This window comes from Nipponia nippon, unplaced genomic scaffold (assembly GCF_047370975.1).
Source record: "Nipponia nippon isolate SJK-2023a ecotype South Korea unplaced genomic scaffold, ASM4737097v1 scaffold_8, whole genome shotgun sequence".
In the NCBI taxonomy this organism is placed as follows: domain Eukaryota; kingdom Metazoa; phylum Chordata; class Aves; order Pelecaniformes; family Threskiornithidae; genus Nipponia; species Nipponia nippon.
Genome location: NW_028262402.1, coordinates 36,030,983 through 36,046,831, shown reverse-complemented (window position 1 = coordinate 36,046,831; position 15,849 = coordinate 36,030,983). Strand labels below are relative to the sequence as shown.

The window sequence follows — 15,849 nt, the reverse complement described above, 5'->3', positions numbered from 1 at the left end:
ACTTACCCTAAGTAAGAAAACAAAGAAGACGCTACTTATTTCAGTTTTTAGCATGTGCTTGTACGTAGTGTCAGAGGTGATAAACCAGGTTTCACTGTAGGATGTGTCAGGCTGTTTGTTTCCCTCAGATGAGCAATAATGCCTGCTTTAGTACTTCCAATGCAAGAACAGTGACAAAACAGCCTCATAATTTTGGGGAATGACTTTTAGGTCCTAGTAAAAAGTTTTTTTAAAATATAGATTTTATAATACTAGGTGGCAACAAGATTAACAAGAGTAATGAAACATTAATGACCTTGATGTTTCATTATTTATGGCTATGTAAAATTAAAAGGTGTAGTTTTCCTCCTATTGGTAACTTTACCTGTTACTTTACTATTCCTGTGGTTTTCGTAGAATGTCTTTCAACCTGGGTAATGAACAAAAAAACTTAATTTTGTGTTAGTTTTTGCAGTTAAAGCATATATGATGACAGTTTACACCACTGTGTCCTGAAAAGAAGTTACATCAGCTAGTCAGATTGCTGAATAGTTGCCAAGCCTGTAATTACAGACTTTGTTCACTCTGTTTAAAATAAATAAAATAAATAAAAGTACTATAGAAAGGGCATTTATATGCATGAGCTGTCTCTGGTGTGTAAGGGATTTGTCCTCTAGGCCTGTCAAAGTCCAGTGGTCGAATCACCCTCTTAGCGCTACACCAGCTGCAATTACAAGCAATTGTTGAAGTCTCTATGGGTAGGTGGTCCAGTAAAAACATTCATCTGAAGAGATGAAAGAGCCACAGATCTGAAAAGGCATGTCGGTGTCCTCACAGCAGCTTAAACGCTTTGGCAGCAGGAGATCGTTGTTTATTGACATCTTTATTTATGTTAGTACAATTTCTGATGGAGAGCTTTCTTGGTTTGGCATTACAGCATAGTCATTTTCATAAGGAACAGCAAGTACTTCAAGGCTGCTGCGCAGGCTCTGGTGTTTGTGTCACGCACCCTTTGTTTTTATTTCACAAGTTGTTTTATTTTATAGCAAGACGACCATCATTGGTTGAAAAATATTACTTGTTGCATCCATTTTCTATTTGTCACAGTGGAAAACAGTCCCTGGGGTTAGTCACTCGACCTGTCACGTAACTGTGACCTTCCTAGTTTACCTGTTTTTTCCACTAATACACAGAACCTAGTAAGTTGCCCATCATAAAGGAAACTAATTTGGCATATATTTCAATGGATATTGTCTGGAAATAGACTGGAAGTTATCTAAGATATTATGCATTATTGTGATCATATATAGATTTTCTTTTAATAAAACTATATTAAGCAGCCATTGGAAGAGTTACTGCTAATATGATCAGTTGTAGATTCAGTAAAGTTTTGTAATCTTTGGACTATCCAAAATTCTTATCTGCAACAGCGGATATTTCAATATATCTATTACCATCTATGTATTGCCACACAGAATTTTCTTTGATAAATTTTCATATGTCTTTTATGTTATGGATTATAACAAAATGGTGAGTCCTACTCACTGAAAGTTGTAGCTTTCAGGTGTTTCAAGTGTTAGCCACAGAGTCTTTCACATAAAAGTGCAGTTGGAATTAAAGTCTTACTTGAGACTGTGTATTTACGTATGCAAGTCAGGATTTTTTTTATTTGTTCACCTTTTATGAAACTGAAGCTACCAGGTGTGGTTTCGTGCTACAGTGTAAAGATAGTTGGTGAAGTGTTAGTGAATTCAGTTATCCCACAGAATACAGGTTGCTACCTAACCTGTTAAAATTTAGAAAGCTTTTTATAGGCTGTATTAATGTAAGAGCATCTAAGAACAGTCCTAATGAATAATGGAATTTGGATAATCAATAACAGAATTTTGTTAATGAATAACTGACTGGGCTGACAGATTCAGTCACGAATAATAACAATATAGTGTAATTTTATATATTCCTGCATGTATTTATTTGTAGTTGGAAGATGCAGTGTCTTTGAGATATGATGTATTTTCCTGCATACTTCTTGATTAGTAGAAGTAGAGCACTTATTGGTAGACGGTTGACTGTCTACCTGGTATACTGACTGGTATACTATTGAACACCAACAAGTGACTGAAAACTGAGCCTAGCGTCTTGCCTGATAGATAATGACAGAAATGGAATACAATGAATTTAACTCTAGTAGGTGCTTAGAGTTTGAAAATACTACATATAATAATAAATCATAATAAATGATGATCTTCCTTTGCTAATAACTATGGCTGTTTTACTTTTTTTTTTTTTGGCGTGGAGAAATTTTTAATGCATATTTGTGCATGCTCTGTTCTGTTTGAAATCCTTTTTTGTCTTGATTACAGTCCAGAAAAAGCTTGGCTTCATTTCCAACCTATGTTGAAGGTAAGATTGTTTTACAGTTTCTAAATGTTTTTTCACATAAAAAAAAAAAAATCCAGTATTTATAATGTATACAATTTTATTTTTATTTGCTGAATAGAAAAGCTGCTATGGTTGGGTATACTATCTAGATTAAATTGTGTCCTATCTGGAACCTAAGCTAAATCCTACTATGCTCTTTCAGAAGTTCAGAAACATGGAGCTTTTATTTTTTTTGTGAGTTTCATTCATAGTTTCTGTCTCAGTTCTTCCGTTTCTTTATCAGTATCACTTAAAGCACTACTAATTTTTTATGATATTTACACAACACATGTGAATGTGTGTGGACAAGGAAAATACATTAGGCAAGAAGAGTGTAGTGCTCTCTCCAGCACTGATTCCAATTGGCAGGCTCAATCCAATCTCAGTTGGATTAATTAGCAGAATTGAATTAATTGGATTAATTGGCAGGCCTGCCAGAGGAAATCTGCACTGCTGTACAGCTACTTGTGCTCTAATTAAATAGTGCTTCCTGTCTTAGAGTTAAGGTTGTGCTTGTAGTAGTGCTGAGTTTATTCAGAACAATGTGAAAAAGCAAGTTACCTGCTACATGAACTGCTGTTACCTTTTGTAAGAGTCTGCATCCTGTGTACACAGGAAGACTGAATGCTGTAAAACCCAGTTATTTCATTCTGAGAGCATGACAGAAGCAGAAAATTCAAAGTTTCATTTGTTTTGTTTTTTTTTTGCCTCTGGTAGCAGTTGTTCCCTATGCTTGATGAAATGCCAGAAATACAGTTCATGTGATACATCATTTGGACTGTCTTGGAACTCCTTGGATTGCTTTACAGTGTGTTGTGTTTAAACAATTATGTGATCAGTCTCTTTAGACTACAAATTGATCATTGGTTTCATCTTCAGTGTATGAGCTACATATTGTGGAGTCTGTGGCCAGAATGTCAAATAATGTAAATTTCATATATTGTTTTGAAACTAAGAGAGCTTTGGAATTTTAAAGCAATGAAGGATCTTTCTTAGAATTGAAATTCATCTCTTAGTGGTAGCCCTGTCTGTCAAGGGCTATTTTAAATAATCCTCCCCTCCTTAAAAAAAAAAAAATTGCAAACTAAACTTTTCTTAGATCTTGGTCCAGTGCAAAATTCCTTAGAAAAACAAATTTTCCATTTTTATGCACTAGCAGGCCAAGAAAAACTTGCTACCAGCTATGCTACACTTTCATTCAGATAATAATTTCATTGTCAGAGGTAATAAATGGAGGAGGTCTTATAAAAAACAGTGCTTTCCGTGTGTTCACCTCTGATAAAAACAGAGCACACACCTTTTTTGGTTTTACTGTGCTTCCTTCCGTGAGTCTTACCTACACCTTTGTCAGTCTATATTTATGGTTTTTGTGTTTTAATCAGAAATTGTACTATAAAGGGTTTTGTACCCTTTCTAGTGTAGTGGTGGAAGTGGTGAAAAGGCCTTGACATGTAGAGTAACAAATAGCAACACTTAAAATGCCATATAGTTTTAGGACTGGAAGAGTGTGCAAATATGTAGTATTTCCAGATACATAAATTTCACTAAGGAAAAAATTCCGTTTCTTTGGGTCATGTATTCAAAGTGACTCATTCATTTTGAGAGTGTTCCAAATACATAGTATCTGAACAAATTCTGCACACTGGAGATGAGCATCTAAAAATTACTAGTCATAAATTTTCATATTTAAAGAAGCCGTAAAGGAGACAAGCTTGCTCTTAAGGTTTATACATCTACTTCTGTCTGTGTGTATAGTTTCAGTGTGATACTTATCTCCAGCTCTTCCTTCTGTTATTTTAATCTTAATAATGACTTACATTTCTTTGGGGCCAAAGTTACCCATGCTCATTCTGAGTGGTTGTTAATTTCTTCTGTTATAATTAGAACAAGATTGGCATTCTGAGTAATGTGAAACGTTAAGCCCCATGACCCTATATCTCAAGATACCCCTTGAACTAATAAAAACTCCATTCTGATATTGTAGGGTTTTCACTTTCTTCTTAGAGGAAAAAAAGGCAAACCTGAAAACAGTTTATTTTTTTGGTGATAAAATATAGACATTTTTACCATTAGCATTCTTTAAGATGATTTGCATTTTCATTTGTCTTGAACGTCAGTTGCTTTTCCTTACTTGTAAGAAAGCAAGAAGCTTCTTAGGTTAACCAGCCTCCCTTTTGGATCATGACAATTTTAACACGTAGCAAGGTGTTAAAATAGAACATTTTTATGTATATAATTTCTAGATATAGTCGCCAAACACCAAAACACTTACACATCATAAATGCTGTGTAAGTATTTGCATCGTGAGGCACTAAACGCTTCACCACCCTCTAACTTTCCGCAGAAGTTGATGGGAGTCAGATCATGAAGAATCTGTGGGACCGAGACAGTTGTTTTGCCATCAGGAGAGCCCGCGCTCTGTGTATTTAACAACGTTTTTATTTAACTCCATACTTTACCTCAATAGCCTCGTTGAGACTAAGAATGATTTTTAAAGGTCTGTGGCATAAAAGTACGTTGCTTAATTGGGCAGTCAGTCTTCTTGGTAAGGGGAGCCGTGTTGTACCTGTAAAGCATTCCCGGGGAGTTCCTCCGCCTGTTGCGCTAACTGCAGCTACACGGGAGTGAGCAGCAGCTGACGGCTGCGATGAAATGGCGCCCTTCCTCTGCCTGCTTGTGGCTGTTGGTCTTGGAACCGCGAGGCCGGTTTTGGTGGGTGAGGGGCGAGCTGAGTAACTGTGTCTGTCCCTTTCAAACAGCGAAAACTCACAGAGATTATTTTGCTCCAGGGTGATCCCTGCTCACAAAAGAACGAGCTATCGTGAGCGACAGGCTGGATTAACAATTACAACTTTTGCTGGAGAGATGTTGAGAGCATTTGCTTGGTGTTTTGTACGTTTGAAAGTACTGGGCGCCATATCACCATGCTAAACTGAAGTATTTCAGAGGAGGATTTGCAGCCATCAGGTGCAGGCTCACGTTGTCAGAGTGCTGCTGTTTTGCTGTGGTTCAGTATGATTTCCTTCAGTGATTGCTTTCCTGTGTTACAGTTCCTGGACCTTGCGATCCTGAAGACTTAATCGATGGAATAATTTTTGCTGCCAATTACCTTGGCTCGACTCAACTCCTTTCTGATAAAACCCCCTCCAAGAATGTGAGAATGATGCAAGCTCAGGAGGCTGTCAGCAGGATCAAGGTGAGGAGTAATTCCTGCTGCTTCTCATATGGGTGCCTTAAGGTTGTGGATATGAACTTCTTATGCATGCGGTAGTTTTTTCATGTGGGCTTATCTGTGGTTTCAGAAGGGTTAAGTGACTCATCTTTCTTTCTGCAAAATAAATCACGTGTTTAATGCTGCTTTTGGAACAAGACTGATAAGGAAAAGTTACCAGATCATTTTAATTCCCTATAGTAATACTTGTGCTGTGTACTCTAAGCCAGAATCTGAAGTGAGTATGGTTCTAAGTTATATATTACCTAGGTGTTGAGGGAAAACAGGTTTAGGGTATAACTACTAAGTACTGCAGCTGGCTTGGCACTTGATGGAACTGGTACTGTGGTAATATTTCAAGTTATTTTTGACCCTACTGTGGATACTAGTTTGTTTACCACATAACAGCTATGAGCTGATTTAAAAAGAAAAAAAAAAGCCTGTGATGGTACAGAGATGTATGGAAAAAATTAATTTATCCTGGAATCTGGTATGTTTGCTTTGAATATTTGGAAAACAGAAATGCCCACCGATTTCTGTACAGGCCGCAACAAGCAATGGGTATGCTGCTTTGTTATAAGCTACGATGATGACATTGTCAGCTGAAATTAAGGTGTATGGATGAAATATTGCAGGGTTGTAGAGTATGCTGCAATATTCCTGCTACCCATACATGACTGGGTGGTAGGCACACAACTTCATCTTCTGCTAATTCAGCTAACCAACACAATCTCATCTGAAAGTTTTCCTTAGTTTAATATTTGTGTGTTCTTCTTTTGTACAGTTTATTTTGAATTCCAACTCAGACTCTGTGTGCAATTGTATAAGAGAGAGAGGAAGAGAGACAGCACGTTATCAGCAAGGCCGATAGCGCTGTCTATTAAGGTCACCTGATGCTTCCTACTGTTATTATTCCTTCCAATGTTTTCCGTGCCAGGTGTTCAGTTCAGTCTGTGTATGAAACTTTCACAGGGAAGCTCCAACGAGAAGCATTGAGACACTTCCAGAAGTTGTAATTTTGCTGATGTTCAAATACATCAGTTCTTGTAACCTTGTCTCTGAGAATCACTAACACTCTAGCATTTTGGAGGAGGCAGGGACGTAGCCTGCCTGTTACAGATAAGTCATCTTCTGCCATCTCTGTAGAAGTTTCTACAAACTTAAGCAGCTATGAGCCTTTTGAAAAAGAGTGATTTGTCTGTGTTCATTGGAGACTGGATTCAGTGACATTTTTTAAAAAGATTTTTCACTCAGCTTTCTCAACCCCAGCAGGTCTTGGTGGGTTCTTCCCAAAGCCACAGTGGAGACTTTCCCTTACAGAGTCTGCTTCTTTCCTGCTCTGGGTGCAAGTAAGGCTGTGCCTGTCTGTTTAGTAGTCCCCGTGTGTTCTTTCCTGATGCTTGGCTGCATGGTAGAAAAGTTATCTGATTTGAATGCACAGGAAACTAAAGGTAAGATAGAGAAGGGAGAGAAATAAGGGCTTCGCTGAGGCTGGATCGAGGAGGGATGCATCACTGGGAGTTGAAAGGAAGGATTAGCATCAGCTGTCTTAGGCAACTGCTATCAGGAGCTGAACTTGAGCCTGTGGCTGGGCAGGAAATTCGCACCTATGAGGTAGAGCTTCTGCGGGAGTACACAATAGACGAAGACTGAAGGGATATGTTACAGAAAACTGGAACAGAATTGATTCAAAGCGGATCTATGAGGTATAAGAGTGTAGAATCTTTCTCTGATACTAAATGTATTTCTTAGAAATTCCTTAACAAAATAAAGTTCTTCCTGAGGATTCTGTTATGCCTCAGCACTGCTAAACCTCAAAACAGAAGAAATCTGTTTAGGCAATTTCACTCATAAACCCCATAATTTATACATCCATATAAATCAGCAGGCATGCGTATTCTTGGTTGTAGTAAATTTGTCCCAGGGTGGAGGCCCAAGTAGTTGCATTGTTGACCTGGTAAAACCCTAGCTCGTGTGCGTAATTTTCTGAAACCGTAAGTGTATTTTAGAAAACTGTTGGCTTACTGCATGGCGCACAATACCATTGTACACTTCTTTGACAGTTACTGCTTTTCTGCTTCTAGGCAAAGCTCAGGTAGTGTAAGTATACCTCCCTGCACCTTTGGTTTATTAGGGTTGGTTTTGGTGGATTTTCTTGCTGATTGCCATTAAAGCTAAACTTTTTTAGTGAGAAATTCATTATGACAGATGGAGTGCCTGCTGCTAGATTCCTCACTGCATAAGATGGCCTTTAGCCCAAATGTGTAAAATATTGCTCGCACAACGACTATGATACTTGTGCCCTACTCATGTTTGTTTAGAGTATGTTAGGTGTTGCATGTGAAACATTTCTCTCTAGTTAAAGAAAACAGAGGTTATGAATTAAGAATGAGCTTTTCAAAATCTTCAGACTTGGAAGTTAAGAGCATTAAAAAGGGGGAAAGAGTTTTGTTTAAGGCCCACTGTGTACACATACCTTCCATATGAGTGTGTTCCTTTTGAATTTAATAATCGCTTTAATGCTTCCATTTAGCAGAGCCTTCAGACCACATATTCATTCGTTTAGAATATGAACAGATTTTGAAAACAATTTTCCATGCTGCTTCTTTAAACAAGTATCTCTTCAGTTAAAAGTACATGAGTTGGGAGTTTTCTTGCTTGGGTGTTCATCTCTGTGAAGTCCAGCTAAGTTAAAACAGATACACTGCTTTGAAGGCATTTGTCAGACACAGTTATTTCATATTTCCACTGGGAGGTACTTTTAGTAATAGAAAAGGTATTTCACCATTTTCAGACTGTAGTCTCATTTGTTCAGATACCATAGAAAGAAATACCTTTTCACATTTTACTTGGAGTGGATCCATAATACTTAATAACAGTAAAAGAGATGATGGTCATGGTTACAATTCACAGCTGATCTGTGCTGTTATGTTTCGTATGTGAACTAACAATTAACCTTCATTTTTATTTTTCATCAGCAGATATGAGCTGTGTGGCAGGTTTGAACATTTTTAGATAACAACTGATTTAATTACTGAATGTAATTTAAGATAGAACCCATATGTGGAAATAGTTTAATATTCTTCACATTTTGTTTACTCAGTGTCATCTCGGTGTTCACTGAGTTGCAGTACATTTTTTGTAGAGGTTAAATGAGTTGGGTATGTTTAAGACATCCCTGAGGCAAAAGTGGAAGCTTGCTGGTATTTAACAATTTATAATTTTGGAAATTCCTACTGGATTTATAGTTACATTTCATTTACCTTAAATGAAAAGCCTGGACTCTGTAAATTAAAAAAAAATAATATTTTGTTTAGATTAGGTATTTTCTGGTTTTTTTAAGAATATAGAAAGAATCTTTTGATCTAAATTAGCAAAATTACGTAGTGAAAAAGAAGATTTGTCTGATAAAGTGTCTTGCATAGAATTATCCTAATTTGGTTTTTTTCATGGACCATAACTTCTTTTATGACATTTCTGTGCAGTGTTAAATCACTTATTGAAATTGGTTGTTCCATATCATTACCTTAGTTTTATGAAATATTTGAAAGTTATTCTTCAAAAAATTGCAATACCACTAAGACCAGAGCAGAATTTTCAATAAATTGAATGATAGTGTATTTTGATTAACCTTTGATTCTGCATTGTAAACCTCTAGCTCAATGATTTTTCCCCCTTTTTCTTCTTTTTGGCCTGTGCTTTTCTTCTTTTGTGAGGTCCATCACTCTGTAGGGTTTGGGGAGGGGGGGGAATTGTCTGAAGGGCAGTTTGATTTTGGAAAGCAGTTTAAATGCTCTATCTCATGAGTGTCTCACTCTTGCCTAGTGTATAGCAGGCAGCTGTTATTGAAGATAAATATATTATTTCTGAGTACCAATGTCAATTAATATTAATGTAATTAAGAGCAGCATAAGGCAGTTCTAATTGCTTTTGCAATAGTTTGCAATCACTATGCTATCAAATATTTTAGTTTGAAAAAAGTGACTAAAAGCTGGTATGAGAATGTTTATATTTGTAAATAAGCAGCACAGTCTAAAGTTTCAGTAGCTGCTTTGGGATTTGTTAAGATGAAACCTGACAGATTTAAGTTGTGACCGTCAGTATAAAACATTTGATGTGTCTTGTGATTCAGGCCTCCTGTTTGTTCTTCATAAAAGTAGCTAGCCATGAATCTCTGGGAAGCCTGTAATAGTAAGCCTCCTTCCCACCACAAGAACACCTATTAATTTAATTAGATAAGAGGCTGTTACTGTTCAAAGTAAAAGGATATCTGCCAGCCTGGTGAGTGTTGCATTTCTTCAGTGAGCAGGTCTGTAAGTTCAGTTCACCTTGGTTTGAATGAACGATGGCAAGACTGTAAGAATGATGCTTGTTTGTGGTGTTACTGTTGCCACAGTAGTGGCACATAAGGAATCAGTTTGTTGCAATGGATTGATATATCTCTGGATGTAAATCAATTAAACTACTTAGTGACAAGAGACCTGTGTTCAGGTGTTTGTACAACTGAAGTACGTGCTCCACTGCCTTCTAGAAAAAATGTGGTAGTATGGGCATATCTTTGTGCAGGTGTCACAGGGAAACCTGTTGTCCAGATATGCAATGCTAACATCGGTATGCGTATATTTGCACAGAAGGAGGAGAAAATGGAGGTGAAAGTTACCTTCTGTCATTTTGTTTTTCTAGGAAAAAGTAGTGTGGTTTTAGGGAGGTTATTTTTTGAAGACTGTTTAAGTTTGAGAGCATTAGAAAACCTGAATCTAAAATCTTTAGATCTGGAAAAGCTGGAATGATAATGGTTAAGATTCTTCTCTCACCTTTTTGCTTCAAAAGAAGTAATCTCATGGTTTACACTGCTGTAAATGAGGGAAAACTCCATTTTTTTTTTTCCTTTACAAAACCCCCAAGAAAAAAACCCACCAAAAAAACCCCTTGTTTGTTGCAAGTAACATTTTAAATGAAAAAAAAAAAAAATCCTTTTGTGTTCTTCCTGACTCTTTTGGTGCAGTTTCTTTTCATTTTTTAGAGTAATTGTGCTAAACATGAAATTTTTGATTTTTTTTTTTTTAAGCCAAAAGGAAAAGGAGGAAATTAATCTAAGCAGGGACTGATTTAGAACAGGTAGTAGTCTGTGAGCCCTGGCATTAGCATGCAGATTCCTGCTTGACTTGGAGTCTCTGTAAGTTCTTTTCTAACTATTCTCCTGTCTCTGTTTGTTCCATGCTAAGCAGATGGCCCAGAAATTAGCCAAAAGCAGGAAGAAGGTGCAGTACAAACTCCATCAGCTTGATGTTATGCCTGTTCTTTTGTTTTCTGGGAGGGTTTTTTGCCTTTCTTTTTATTTTGTGCTTTTATTTTCTGCATCCAGCAAGTTTTTTTTAAGATTTATTTCTGAGCCACCATACAAGTTGACATTTCTCAGAAATCAGTTGCCTGATTGGCCATTTTTCGTTGCTTATCATTAGCCATTTCATGTTAGAAGTAGAGTAAAGATTGGATTTATTAAATGGTTACAGGCAGTACGCAAAATGCGTACTAAAGAAACAGGACTGACATGGCAAAGGTTTTAACTCTGTAAAATGATAGATTAAAATTAAGTCTTTTTTTTAATTTTATCTTTCTATAAGAGTGCTTTGTTTGATTCACAGACGTGTCAAATTGCTGGATGCAAAAAAGAAAAAAAAATTATGTATATACACGCAGTAATATGCTGAGATTGACTCAGTAATAAGTTTCGTTTATGGAGTTTTTAAGTATCTTTTAACAAATCTAATTTTTTAAAAAATTACAAGTGTTTGCTTTCTGTTAACAAACTATGACTTCTAAAGTGTGTTAGTGCTTGAATAGTATGTTGTCTGACTGTGAAGGTCTTCTTACCAGAACTGCATTATGAATTGCTTAAACTGTACCCACCTGTGGTACAGGTTTTTCCATTGGTCTTGGCAGTCACTGTTAGCCTATACAGAAATTCCTCAGGCAAGATACACTGTTAGGCCTTTCTATGGCTTGTGTGAAAAACCTTCTTTAAAGTGGGATCCATAGTGTGGAGAAAATGGAACAATCATTTTGATTTTAATGAAATCTTCTTATAGTTCATGCTGCAGTCAGGTATAATTTTACTGAATCAGGAAAAATATCAGGGAAGCTTTTATGGGGTTAACTATGTTTCAAATAATATCCAATTCACTTTCACATGTATATATATATAGTTTCCATATCTTTGTGTTTATCTTTAGCTGCTGCAGTCTAATACTCTACCTTGCATTGCTGTTCTGGTGACTGTGTCTTAGTGCGCCCCTGTTCGTGAGCTAACATCATTAGTAAGTATGTTGCCTAATGTGTTTGTTTGACTCTAATACATTTATTTGCAGGCTCCAGAAGGTGAATCTCAACCCATGACTGAAGTGGACCTCTTCATTTCTACACAGAGAATAAAAGTACTGAATGCAGACACACAGGTATAGACAAAGACGCCTTTGTCAGTATTGTGGTAGTGGGCTACTAAAATAGACTTCCACCTACCTGCCAAAATTTGTCCTTCAAAAACTGCTGGCTCTTGTATTTCACTCCAGGATTTCCTAGTAAGAAATCCATGGTCAAGAACTGTGTCATACTTGCAATTACTCTGGTGTGTCTGACTGTAAAAATGATTAGAATTTGTGGGTAAGCTAATTGCAGTCAGCTCACTTCTTACGAGCCATGATGTGTCAAGTATTGATTGTGCCCAGAATAGCCCAGGATGTTTGGTTGTGAAAATTTGAAGTTCATAGTCCTTTGCACATACATACCCAGCATATTCAGGTTCTGATACTGAGGTTTTTATGTGCTTTTCCACAGAAAACATAACTTTAATTTGTAAAAATTGCTTTTTGCTTTTGGAAAGTAAAGCTCTTGTTTTCTATTGGCATCTACCTTCATGCATGACAGGTATTACAGGCTTCACTTAACAAAGGTCTTATATTGCCGTTTGTTTCTTTTCATAATACTATGTGTGCAATAAGAACTTTGCTGAAACAGTGGGTCATGTTGTTTTTTGTATTCCTCAGGAAACCATGATGGATCATCCCCTGCGGACCATTTCTTACATTGCAGATATAGGAAATATAGTTGTTCTGATGGCTCGTAGGCGAATGCCACGGTCTAACTCCCAGGATAATGTGGAAGCATCTCATCCTTCCCAAGACGGAAAGAGGCAGTACAAAATGATTTGCCATGTCTTTGAGTCTGAGGATGTAAGGAATTACTCTGTCTTGTAATTTTCTAGGGGTGGAAATGTAGGCCCATTTTGGTAGGCTTGAAGTCCATTGAAAGTGGTCCTCTTTGTTCATTAACTGCAACCAAATATTTCATCTAAACAGAGGAACTTGCCTTCTGTTTGCATGTTTGGATCTGACATTTTACTCATGAAATTGATGTTTATAGAAACACTTCCCATTTTTAAGCTCCTTCAGTGCCTCCCAGTAACAACGACAGGAGGGTCCGGTTGCCACAGCTTACAAATACCGGCTCAGATTCTGCATGTGAGAGTGAAAGTCTATCAGAGATGCTTATTTTCCTAGGGAAATTCTAATCCCAAGTATTGCATCAAGGATCATTGATACATACTAGAAAGGTGTTTTTTTGGTTTTTTTTTTTTTTTTTTAAGAGGAGGAGGAGGAGGAGGAGGGGACTTGTGTTGGGGAGTAGTTGCTGACATCATATCAAAAAGCCAGCAAAGAAAGTTGGTCATTCCAGCAATCCCAAAGTATGCTGAATAGAGACACAGCTGAGTAAATTTTAGTCTATGGTGCAGGTTACTAAGTTACCTTATACAGGAACTGGTATCTTATCTTCACAACCAAAGGGCATAACTTGCTGATTTTATGCACTTTTTAATGCTTAGTAACTGAAAGGTAAAATCAAACATATCAGATTGAGGTGGCTAATGTGTAGCTGTCGGGTTCACAATCAAGTTAGCCCTAATAATTTGGGGAAAAAAAAAAATCTCAGTTCTGAGCCCTCCAAATAGCAGAGTATTTCTTAAGAGAAGTAAGGTGAAAATATCAGTTTCTTATAAAATCCTCATATGTCTTCCACTCTACAGTGTATCGGCAAGGCCTTTGAGATGGGAAGGTTTTCTTGAATAAGCAGCTGATTTTATGTAATGATGAATCTGTTCTAAACCCATGTGTGGATAAATTATCCAGTTGCAGATGAATGTACATATACGACCCACCGCTGAGGTTAAAAAGTCAGGACAAGAGCACTGATAGAAGTAATCCTCTAATAAAATTTTGACAGAGAGCATAAAAAATTACGGATTGTTTTCCCCAAAATAACATGTAAGCCAGTTTTGCAAAGCCTTTCAAGAAACTGGTGTGAAAATAAAGAGTAGCCCATGTTTTTTTGGCTTAATATCACTTGATACGGTGCCCGCTTTGAGGCTGCTGTAGCTGTATTTCTAGCCACGAGTTTGGACACTGCCGGCTCTCTTACTGGCCAGTAGAAAAAGCAAAAATCGAACTGTCAGATGCCAGAGGCTGGGGCTTATTTTCCTTCGGCATGCGGTGGTCTGACTATCATCCAGACTTCCTGGATCTGTTTCCCAGGCTGCTATTAATACGTCGGCAGGCTGGAATCCATGCTGCTTTTCGGGGATCACTGACATTACTTTCTGCGGTGTGTTTTGGATCATCCCATATTTGTGTCAGATGTGCCTGTGCCACTAGGTATTGGCCTGGAAAGTACATGCCTGGAGGTCCAATAAAGGCATTGCTCAGTGATGTGAAAATATGCTGAGAAATTGCAGATTACATCGGCTCTCCTGAGTTCACAAATAGCTTGCAAAATTTGTCTCAAATACCCAAATGATTAATAGTTAGAATGGAAACATTGTAGCACCTGTTAGCAGCACGGAGATGGCAGCGTCAAAGATTTCGTACATCCAGTGGAGTAGTACAGCCTGTTCATATTATAAAACTCATGTATGTATCATTGTCACCTTTTCTTCTTCTGAGGCAGCTGGGTATTTAGAAGAATTTACCCAGTAACTGACAGAGAAGCTGTAAGCCCTCAAGCAGGTGTTGGCCAGAATGTGTCTCTGCTTGGAAGAGTCCTTATCTGAGGAGGACAGCACCAAATTTTCAACTGTATTTAGAGCTGGATCTTCAAATGAGCTGAAACTTAGTGACGTGTCCAAATGCTGGGTGTCGAAATGGGAGCTGATCTCTTCTTGGAGAGAAGATATATGTGTATGAATGTAAAGTCGGCATTTGTCTCCTCACCTAGGTTACTCACCTATGGAGGTGTAGTTTTCCCATTTTATTGCTCTGTTGTTCTTGCTGTCAAAACTGGGTTGATCTGAGCATGGGTAAAATACTGCCAGTCTAGATACTGGGCTTTTCAGCAACAGCAGTCATGTTGTTCTCATCAGCAGGTTTAGCGCCAGTTTGAGTTGATTTGGGATACCATCAACTTTTTGTTTCAGGGTTGGGAACCTTTCCTTAATTAGGGACCAAACTGGACTTTAAATACAGCTGGTAGGCTGTGTAAAAGTACACCTCAGTAGTATTTATTCATCACCAGCACTCCCCCAGGGCTACCTTGTCAGCTGTGGAGCACTCCTCTTCCCTCCCTTCGCCACAGCCAGCACGGTGCTCCGAGGGACTATTTCAGTACACATCATGGCCAGCCAGCTGCTGTGTGCTACACAGTGCTTGCTGCACGTATCCCCCCAGTTACGCACAGCAATACCCTGCAGCCTGCTATGCTGCTTTCCTCTCCTGTCCATTACCTGTCTCATACTAACCATGGTCACTGCCTCCAAGAGAGGCATCCCTCTGGTCTGCTGGTTCCAGCTGCATGCACCTTGCATGACACAGAGCTTTCCCCGTGTCTGCCTTGTGCGCAATTTCTCTCCCACTGGTGTATATGTAGAACAGCTCACAGTGGGAGCAATGCAGTGTAGTGAGTGGCGTATTTGGTGGATTTAGGTGCAGAGAAGGCTATGGGAAGCTGCAGGTGCAAGAGGGTGCACACAAAGGTCAGGCTGAGAAGGAAAGGGGCAGGGAACCGGCAGAGTCATGGGATTTGGAGAGAGGGAAACAAGAATTGTAGGGGGCAGAGACTGAAGGAGGTAGCAGGGTGGAGAAGGAGATGTGTGTGACCATTTCCAGTCACTTCAAGGCCTGGATCTGGTCACTAGTTGCTGACCTGCTCCTGTTTCATCTGAGACTGAGGTAGGAGCTGCCAATATGGACGTG

The 15,849-nt window shown here is 38.2% G+C and overlaps 1 protein-coding gene across 4 annotated transcripts in view; it reads left to right on the top strand.

Moving 5' to 3' along the window:
* The window catches only part of APBA1 (amyloid beta precursor protein binding family A member 1), a 103,986-nt gene that overhangs the window by 76,950 nt on the left and 11,187 nt on the right, over positions 1-15,849 (top strand). For 3 of the 4 annotated variants that reach the window (XM_087742321.1, XM_087742323.1, XM_087742322.1), the window contains exons 4-8: positions 2,343-2,382; positions 5,451-5,596; positions 10,840-10,872; positions 11,980-12,066; positions 12,655-12,840. In XM_087742321.1, coding sequence (XP_087598447.1) covers positions 2,343-2,382; positions 5,451-5,596; positions 10,840-10,872; positions 11,980-12,066; positions 12,655-12,840 — 492 coding nt within the window. The remainder of the gene's footprint in view (positions 1-2,342; positions 2,383-5,450; positions 5,597-10,839; positions 10,873-11,979; positions 12,067-12,654; positions 12,841-15,849) is intronic. The other variant, XM_087742324.1, reaches the window with a different exon arrangement.